General features: G+C 42.9%; 1 protein-coding gene across 1 annotated transcript; it reads right to left on the bottom strand.

Annotated features, from left to right (window-relative positions):
* LOC141017073 (cyclic AMP-responsive element-binding protein 3-like protein 3-A) lies at positions 1 to 8,629 on the bottom strand. Its single transcript, XM_073491691.1, has 9 exons — positions 8,543 to 8,629; positions 8,000 to 8,273; positions 6,664 to 6,794; positions 6,267 to 6,377; positions 6,018 to 6,124; positions 2,808 to 2,876; positions 1,241 to 1,325; positions 573 to 666; positions 1 to 482 (listed from the first exon to the last, which is right to left on the bottom strand). The coding sequence occupies exons 1-9, from the start codon at positions 8,627 to 8,629 to the stop codon at positions 376 to 378; spliced, it is 1,065 nt and encodes a 354-aa protein (XP_073347792.1). The 3' UTR covers positions 1 to 375.
* Positions 8,630 to 10,320: the final 1,691 nt, after the last annotated feature.

Below are 10,320 nucleotides of genomic sequence, written 5' to 3'. Positions count from 1 at the left end.
GTCTCTGTCTACCAAAGCTCAAAAAACACAAAATTACATCTGTTTGGCTGACCTCCTCACCGACCTCTATCTGAGTGAGTGTATTTCAGGTTGAAAAAAAAAAAATCCTTTAATAACTTGCTGTTTGTGTGTTGGTGCGGACGACAAACACACCATAACACCTCACTCGGTCCTCGCCTCAGTCTCTGCAGTGCGAAACAGACGCTGGAAAGCAATCAAACCGCTCATTTGGATGCTGCGCTTGCAAGCAACCTGCGCTCATTTGCTACATCTTTCCTCCTGGGGCCCCCCGAGGAGATCAGTGATTGTCTCGGTGCCTCTCATCCTGTATGTGGGAGAATGGTAAGTCTACCGTGGGGAGATCGTGGGCCTGGGTCAGAGCTTCTTCATCAGGCTGCACAGGTCCTCGTATCCCGTGGAGAAGAAGGGACGAGGGGGGACGTCTTGCACTTCATCCAGCGAGAGCAGGGAGCGCGACGGCACTGAGGGGGGCAGAGACATGGTTCAGAGGAGACGGTGTGTGTTTCTGCGATACAGACTGACTTAGAGGATGTGTGAGAGTGTCGACAAACCTTTGGTCTGCGTGTACTCCGCCTGGCTGAGTTGGCTGTAAGGTTCTGGCTGAAGATTTGAGGAAATGAGCAGAGAGAAGGAGAGGAGCAAAACCTGGACGGGAAAACAGGCCAAGCACGGAAGACAGAGGACAAGAGGGGAGAAGAAGAAAAGGAGTTATCAGGCATAACCTACTTACAATTTTGCACAAAAGATGAGCTGCAGGTGGTATTCAAACCTTTGACTCAATTCAAATATTAAAGGGGCACTATGTAGGTTTGGAGAACAAATCCATACTGATATTTACAATATTAATGAGGTCAGAATTTTTTTTTTTTTTTCCATAACTGAGTAAACAAGCTGTTCTCAGAGGAAAACAAGGTCCCCAGAACTCTGTTTGAAGCTAGAAAGATGGCAGGGTCCACCACATATAAACAAAGCAAAACAGTATAAAACTGTGTTGTCATTTAAGGTCAGTTTGTTTATTAAGTCTGTTCAAATGAGTCAATGAAGATCTTAAAACTACATGTTGCACCTTTAAAGGTAAACACAGCAGCGCAGCAGAGGCAGTTGATTTTAATAATGCACTCAGGCACTGACCTGCATCTATCATTTAGTCGTTACAGTTGATGCCGTCTGAGCAAACTCTCAGCGGTTTAAATTAAAGTAATGCCTTATATTTTCTCACCAGGATGCAGGTCCCCCTGTGTGTTGTTTTGCCAGAGCTGTTAGGAAGGAGAGCCTGAAGCCGGCTCAGCTGCTCCAACAGAGCGCTGCGATACAAAAACAGACAAAAGGATGAAACAGACTGTCAAATTGAGGGCCACAGGTTCCTAAAAACATAGCCATCATTTTTTCAGTGTCTGTAAAAACAGCAAAAAATAAGAGCGTGTACACAAAACCTTCTTCCCACATCATAGTCATCACAACAGCACGACGAGATGGCAGGGCGAAGAATCAAAGTCAGAGAACGCTGTGTGAAGTTTTTAAATTGGATTGAATTCTTGTGATTTTACTCCGAGTCTCCTCTGTCCCGATTTTAAACAAGTAGAATTTTTCCGAACAAGGTTGTCAGAGGAAGGGGCCCCGGGGACAAAATCAATCATCGCGATCAATGAAACTCCCTTGAGACACGATCCAACACACAACAAAGGCACAAAAGAGCGAACGAGACGTGACTCACGCAAACAATTTTAGCCGAACATAAACAAGTCCAAGAGTGACATGAAGCGGCGAAGATAAAACGAGACATTAAAAATACAGGGCACCGCTTGAAAGGGGATTTTTGGATGAGTTCCTGTGATTGAGATTTAATGCCCACAAATGAGTCCAAAACAGGATTTATACAGATTTGAAAGATTTGGATCAGGGGGGGGTAGTGAATGATACAACAAACGTATCGATCCTCCCCTGAAGCTAAGATCAAGACTCAAAGCAAGACTTTGGATATCTTCATGCGGTGGTGCATGGGGCATTAATGAGAGCGATACCTTTATTAATTTAAATAGTTTGAGGGTGGTGTCTTTTCTCAGCCTTAAACAAGACCAATCGTGTAAGGAATCGATTAAGAAGTGGGTTTATTTGCACTGCAGTCGTTAGCATGTCCAGCTAACTACCTGCAGTCGTAACTAAGCAGTACATTATCTACGTCATGCTGGGATTACGTGTTACACTTAGGGGTCCCTCAATCAAAACAGTAACCGGTGGAGTTTGATGACGTTATGAAGAAGTGTGGGATCACTAATGAGCATTCGATGCCATTGACAGGTGAAACGCCATTTACGTTTCGTTAAAGTTCAGATTTCTCTGGGTAAGGACATTGTTGGAAACATATGGGATTAGCAGGGGTTTGGGGAAATTGTACTGACCCACTGAGTTCTGTCATTTATGTACAAAATACAACCTTTTATTGGTGGTAAAAAAGCACTTTATTATGGCTCAAACCACTGATACCCACCCTACATGAAATGCTACAGTGTTTATTTTAGATGAGTGCTGCACTGACTTATTTGGCATCTGTTTCTTTTAAAGGTGCAGTATGTAGTTTTGTAATCAGAAGAGAAAGATCAAGCCACGATTTATAATTTGTATTTTCCTCACTGTGAATAGCCCTAGTTTCCCTAAAGGAAGCAGCGTGTATTATTCAAATGTGTATAAAGCAAAATGTTGTTCAAGTAGCAAAGTAATAAATAGATCAATCATCAAATGAAAATAATCTTAAGATGCAGCACTTGCTGGCCTTTGTGATGACTCACCTGTTGGTCTCCTCCAGCTGCTGGATCTTTCTCTGCAGCTCGAGGTTGTTCGTGCTACATGCAGACATCCTACAGAGGGAGAGAGGAATAATTAGGAAAGAAGAAGGGTATGAAATAACTCTGCGTTGTGATTCCGCATTGTCTCCCGTTCGTTTCTCGCTCTGCCAATATCCGTCTGCGGAGTGTTATCTCGCACCCCATTCTGTCATCCAGCATCTCCACCATCACCCCACCCCTCCGCTGTCTCTGCCGTTCCTTTCAGTCCCTTTGAGTCATCCTCCATTACGGCCCTCCGACTGAGCTGAACCACGACTGATAATGACTCCCCGTCGACACGCTCGCAGCTGACTTAATTACCAAACAAATGCTGACTCTCCTCTCTGTTAACGATCTTGCCCCACCATGAAACTTTCGCTGTCCAGGCCTCACGCTTGACTGAGTGTCGATAGCACACTGTTTGATTTTTAAAGGTCCCATTCAATAATTAGGGATTTTCTAAAAAGTGTGGGGTGTATACATGCACAAAGGTTTGTTTGGCGATATAGAGGCCCTGTTGTAAGCAAACAATCAATTCTGCATTAATTTTTGACAGAGTGTGGGACCAGACAAATATGTTTAAAATATGTGTATTGATGGAAAACACCGTGGTTCTTGGTTTATAGATTAACACACGCCGGGCACAGCTGGTCCATCTTTGAACTCCAAACTTTCTACTCTCACTTCAGTCATGAATCAATGATGGCAAGTTTTAGAGACCAGTGGAACAAGGAGAGTTATCTGAAGCTCGGCTTCAGTAAAATCAAGCACATCCTATAGATACTGCAGGAAAAGTTGATGAACAATAAACCTGGAGGAGTCTGACACAGAGAGTCCTGTCGGGTGAATTTGCTGCAATGCCGTTTTTTTGAGGAGAATCAAACTACAAGCTTTACTCCGCATCGCTTGCGGAGGTGTGATGAGGCAGAACAGCCAATGTGGGGGAGGCGGGCAGGATTAACAAAATTTAGTGACAAAAGCTGGCAGTGGCGCAGGGCTCATTCTGCACAGCCTGGAGGTAGCACAGAGGAGGAGGACGACTAAACTGAGCTCCACTTTGGCCCAAACCTCCAGCCTCTCCATTATGAGACGCTGCATCTTCAACCTCTGCTTAAACTCGCCCACCACTCCAGCTGCAACACAAAGCGGATAAGCTGCTCTTTAGTGCCACCGGCTATCACGCTCTACAGTGTTTCTGTCCAACTGACCTCGAATCAGACAAAGAAAGCTGAATTGTTTGGGTACATTTTTCTGATTGTGCTGCAAACATTCACAGTGTGAGGCTGTTCATTCATTACACGGCGGCCCTTAGACACCTATTTTCATTAGTTTGAATATATATGACTGTGACTGAATTATCTGTTTGTATGTTGAAGGTCACAATTCTCAATATGTTCTGTTTGCAATCAGGAGAAAATAGAATTTCTCTAGAAAATAGAAAAAAGACAAGCAAAAGTAATGATACTCCCACCCACAGCGGATGTACTTTGTATTCAGTGCTAATTAGAAAATGTTTGCATGCTCAAATACTAAACTGAGATGTGTTAACATTTAGCTCAAAGCACCGTTGTGCCTAAATACGGGCACAGTGGGGGTCACAGATCAGATTGGTTATAAACTCTTTTTAGCAAGCATGTGTGCATGTCAACAGCAACCTCGTGGGCTGAAAAACGAAGCCAACGCCAACGTGCCAAAAACTGGGGTACCTCGAACATCCGCTTGGGGCTAGCTCCAAAAAATGAGTCAATCTCTTAAGATCCGATGTTAAAATGCCCAACTTTACAACAGAAATAAACATGTTTACAGCCTGGGACAGAAAAAACGGTTTCGGTCTCTGCGGCAAATTCCCTGTACCGAGGTTGGATTATTATACAACTCACTCGTTTAAATAAAATTAAGAGTAAAAGTTAAGCCTAATTGTTGGTGTTTCAGATCAACAAGTGACCCTGTTAGCGATAACAGGAGACAGCCATGGACAGAGCCCCGAGCTTCTGGAGGACTAAACACAGAGGGGTCGAGGAGAGCAAAGATTTTTTGTTTTAAAAGCGGATTTATCTTCACTCTCCTTTCTCAACCTCTGCAGCAGCGAGCTGAAATCTACTGTTATGTGCTGTGATTCTTTTGTACTTGACTGCTGAACGGGGAGGATATGTACTTTACTTCGTGAACGTACGAAGAAGAGATGAGAGGAAAAAAGACACTGGAGGATAACGGACAGGACCGGCGTCTCTGGTGAGTGCTGACTTTAGTCTGAGGCTAAACTGAACACAAACACTGACACCCTCGATGCCTGCTGTTGCTCACTCATCAAGGCTGACGAGCAGTAAAGTATTCTGGTAGTTTGGGGTGAAAATTCAAACTTGCATAAATAGTGATTGTTAGCCTTAGCTAGCTTGGTAGCTTGCAGCCAGGTGGGCTGCTTGTGTAACTAACTAGGCTCGCTTCAGCTCAGCCTCTTTGTCTTATTTTTGATTTGCCAGGAGTTAGATTGAGTCAGGTACTGCCAAGACAGTCAGTCAGCTGCATGTGTTGGCTATTTGTGAGCGTTTGGCTCCCTGTGGTAACACTCGTGAATGATTTAATTTATAATAATCTCGTAGTTGTTTCATTTAATATCTTAATAATCTGACATGGTTATTGCTTATGTCCTAGAAAGAGGTCTTTATGGCTAGTAATACTCTAATCCACCTTTTTTCAGCCATGTTCTCATGTGGAAGTGTCTGAATGTGTTATTTCTGTGGTATTTTTCCACCGAATCCCCTCAGATATCAGTTAACTTTGTGTCGAGCTCTGTGAAGTCTTATTCTCTTGAAAAAACTTTCTGGTCCTTCTTGGTTTGGCCAGCCGTGACAGCTCCCACAACTCAGCTCTTTGTCTTTTTTTTATTCCAAACAAAACACTTCTGATGCTGCGAACTTCCTGTGAGCCTGAGAAGCTTTTTCAGACCTGATAAACACCAGATATCCGCAAGTGAAAAGGCTTTTTATACCAATGATATGAAGTCATAAAATGGATGTTTACTTCTTGAAGATGTTCACAGTCCATCCACGCAACAGTTTATTAAAGTTAATTAAGTGTATGAGAAAACATGGGGGGCTTCGGAGCAAAACAACTGACTGCAGATAAAAGTTAGATTTTCTAACGTGGTGTTGAGCGAGGATGCTGAGCTCTCACCTTCCCTCCAGACTATCAACGTATTCCCTCCTCTTCTTCCGACTTTCTTGAGCCGAGTTCTTGTTGCGAATTTTCCGCCGGATCTTCTTCAAAACCCTTTCTTCAAACTTGTCAGGGAGATGAAACACACGGGAGGGAAAAAGAAGAGGGTAAGTGAGGAAAAAGGGGTTGAACAGGGTGGTTACAACTGGGATATGTGTGACAGAGAGAGTGTGTGAAGACATGTGAGTGTGTGTTTTGCTCGTGTACCTTTGACAGAGGCAGTTTGCTGGGTAAGTTCACCCCTTCTTTAGCCAGAAGTTTCTTCTCATCCTCATTAAGTACAAGCTCCTGCCGGGAATGCTGGGGGCTCTGCTTGGCCTGTGAAGCAGATGGACAGAATATTCCCGTTAAAGCAGTTTACCCAGAAAAGCCACTGGAGTGGACCAGTTCATAAAATTCTGTTTGTTCGATCCGAAGGGCGCTCGCTTTGCCCGAGGCAGGTTGCCTCAAAAGGTCTCTTGGTAAATTATACAGAGAAGCAGTAGAGCGTACCCTTAGATCATACTGTATTTATTCAGGACACTGAGGCCGACTCCTTTCTATTTAATACCCTCTATTAGTTAGAAAGCTTCTTCTCAGAAATATTCAGCTCTCTTCTCCTTACCGTCTGTCCGAGGTTGGATAGCAGCAGGTCCTTCACTGTGAGAGTCTGAGCAGAGGACAGAGGGGACGTCTGCTTCGTAGTGAGGTAGTATGCGATGCCAAACTGCTCTTGGAGATCGGAGGAGTCCCAGCCTGCAGAGTGAGTCAGTAAAACAGCAGGCGATGATTCACAAAACTGCAGCCAAGCTCCGTTTCAACAAGAACACAACATGTTAAGGTTGCTGCCTATGTCTTAAAAGATTGCGTACATAAAAATGTTTTAATGTCTGTCTGACATGGTTTTGTTTCTGGGTATGTTTACCTATTTAAAATCCTCAAAATGGCACCTTGAGACTGAATTACAGTGACATCACGCTAACAACAGCTAACAGTCACTTCCAGGTAGACAACTGGCGGTTTGCTTGCATTGTGGAGATATGTGCACTCGACAACCTTGTTAATTTAACTTTTCTTACAAATAGCACCCTTTAACTGCTGAACCTGCCTCTTAAAATCAGATTTTCAACAAGTACAGAGAAAATTTACACTTGAGTTTTGTTATTTCCTGTTTTATTTTGAAGTTCTGTCCTCACGTGTCACATTTTGCTTTTCATTTCCTCTCTTTGTGTGATTTCCCGCCCATTTTTTCTGTGTTCACCTGTGTCCTATTAGTTAATCAGCCCTTGTATGGTATGTTTCTGTCTGCTTATGTCATTCCTGGTTTGTACTTCGCTTTTTGGTTGTACTTTGTTTGGCTTTTGTGCCTGACCTTTGTAAAAGATCCTACTTTGTTCAGTAATTGTCTGCCTGTGTCTTGCGTTCTGGTCCCGTTCTGACAGGTCTTCACAGTGAAGCTCAAACATTCAACGGCAGGAGCAAGAAGACAAAGACATTTTTGACTGGAGGTGGACTTCAAAGTGGACTTTTGTTACTGCTACACCCTGCTGCTCTTTAGAAAACGCTACAAAATATAGGTCACACCTTTCTCTGTGTGTTAGGTGTCTTTCTTTCTCTTGCAGGTATAGTTTTCTCAGTCAATTTCGGTATTTTTAGCACTTAGGGGGTCAACAATCAACGTGAAAAAGGGACCATTATTCAAAAAGCTGCCCCCAAAAATGATCATTTCTTCATGTGATAAACGGCGACTGCACAAGCTTTTATCCTACAAACGCGCAGAAATTGGGAAATCCAATTATTTGCTCTTTGAAAGCCGCAATCAGCAGCTCTCATTATTCTGCAACAGAAAGTACAAATGGATCTCACACTGAGGTCTTCTGTCAATTTCCCGAGTTCACATATAGTTTTCTAGCAAGCTTTCACATTATAATTCCACCTTTTTACTTTAAATCTGACCTTACCGAGATCTATGGAAACGTAAGGTTTCTCTTCATCTGGCTGTGGATGATTCTCCAGGGGCGGAGGCTGAGGGAAAGACTTTGTGTCAAAGGCTGGAAAAGCAGTGCAGTAGGCTGGGTGGCGTCTCTCTGTGGGATCTGTCGGCGGGTCCTCGTTGATGCCGCTGTCGGTGGTGCAGGGCGACCACAGGGGAGACGTCGCAGCCGAGGAGGAGGTGCTCCCACCCAGCAGGGCGTCCAGGAAGTCGTCGGCAGTACTTCTCTCAGGGCTTAGGGTCTGTAGGGAACGTATACATCACCTCTTCATCTAATCGGATAATCATATGCCGACACACGAGCGCGGACAGGAACATTAACACAGAGCTCATTTGTCTCGGTCGTACAGGAGAGCACGACGAAACTGTAAATGAGCAAATGTATCTCCTGAGATTCAGCTCAGTAACTCTTGACCCCTCATTGGGAAAACAGGTCACACTCAGCAGACAGATTTATCAATGAGATTCAGTGAAGCCCGTGGGTGAGATAATGTGGCGCCACAGTACTCACGTCATGAATCGTGATGTTCCACGGCTGGTTGCTGTGAGAAAAGGGGGTTTCATCTGAGTTCCTGAGCAGGAGGTCAGTGAGGTCCATCACCTGAAATAAAAACAACTACTCTGAGCGATGGGTTTAAAAGTCAAGGTGCTCCTCGGTTTCTTTGGAGTAATATGACTCAAATCTGCGGTTGGAGTGTTGTAAACTTACTAAATCCCGCAATGACCTTAAGAAAGACTTAAAATCAATACATTTTAATCTCATTTAACTCAATCTCAATCATTCTCCTACTCGCAAATCAAAACCAAAACAGTGCGTCTTACCTTGTCTGTCGTCAGTGACATAAATCCAACTTTAAAGCAGCAGCTGATGAAATTAAGGTGAAACTATTCACCAGGAGTGGAAAAAAAAAACCCAGATCAATATGTTCCTCTCTTTGAGGTCTGCGAGAACGCCTCAGTCTGTTGCGAGGGACAAAGTTGAAATGCCATATCAGACTAATGTTTTCCCTGAACCCTGCTCATCACCGTCCAATCAAGTGTTCAGCAGACAGATAACAGGGCCAATCAGCTCAAAAGGAAAAGACTCACTGACGGATGATTACTAGAAGTTACTCACAGATAGCCTGCAGTGACCTTTGATGTCATCCTGACATGTCAGGACTGATTCCCTGAGTGGTTTCACATTCATTTTTTGTTGATTTTGAGCTCTTTTTTAAATTTCTTATTGCTTTCAGAGGAGAGAGTCACGCTTTTAACTTCATCTGTCAGCGTCAGTAGAAAGCTCAAGTTTATTTGAATTGATTTTGAGCCTGATCCATTCCTCACTGCTCCTTCCCCCTTCCTCCGCTTGTCAGCTCAGTTACGCTGGAAATCAAACCAAATGCATATATTTCAATATATTACGAATATCCATCATACAAACATGCGTACATCGCCTGAATTCAAGTTTCTCCTCTTTTACTGAACTAAGATTTTAGCTTTTATTCATTTTGTTTACGTCATTTAAACACAACGTAAAGTAAATAAACTTGGTTTCTTTCCACAATCATCTCAGGTTTGGTTGAAATAAAACACATACACATTTATACAGTATATATATATATATATATATATATATATATATATATATATATATATATATATATATATATATATATATATATATATATGTATATATATACATTAAAAAGCTAAGAGGACTTGGGAAAACATATATCTCCCAGTTGAAACAACGGGTGTGGCCTCATGTGGGCTAGCAGGTTAGCATGCTAACTTCAGTAAACATCTCCTCAACACATTATATAGACGTCTTTGACATAACGTCCCTTTTTATACTGTTAATTTTTTGACTGTTGCAGAAATGCAGTGCCTGAGTACAGCCTCGCAGAAGTTCCTTTATTCTTTTATGAATTACTGGTAAATTTTACTTCCTCAGACTTTCCTTTGTGGTTCATCCGCTCACATCTGCTAATGAGGTGTCGCAAGCAGACATGGCTTTTTTTAAAAAGGGAAACAAGGAACTTTCACACTTCTGACTGAGTCTGACAAACTTTCACAACACTCGCTCCGAATCCAATCTTGATTTTCTCAAAATTGGTCAAAGTGGACTTTGAAGTGAAAACTTTTTCTGTGTCTGAACAATGAAACACTCGGGGGAGTGCAGTTTCCATCTTTTTACCTAAGCTGAACAATAACAAAACTTCTTTTGCTTACCTGTGTGCAGAGCGACCTTGCCGAGCCTCACCGTTTGATATCTTTATTGCCATAATTAGGAGCATTGCTTTCGTT

Source organism: Pagrus major, chromosome 21 (genome assembly GCF_040436345.1).
Source record: "Pagrus major chromosome 21, Pma_NU_1.0".
In the NCBI taxonomy this organism is placed as follows: Eukaryota; Metazoa; Chordata; class Actinopteri; order Spariformes; family Sparidae; genus Pagrus; species Pagrus major.
The sequence above is the reverse complement of the archived record's forward strand: the minus strand, read 5'-3'. Positions and strand labels throughout refer to the sequence as shown.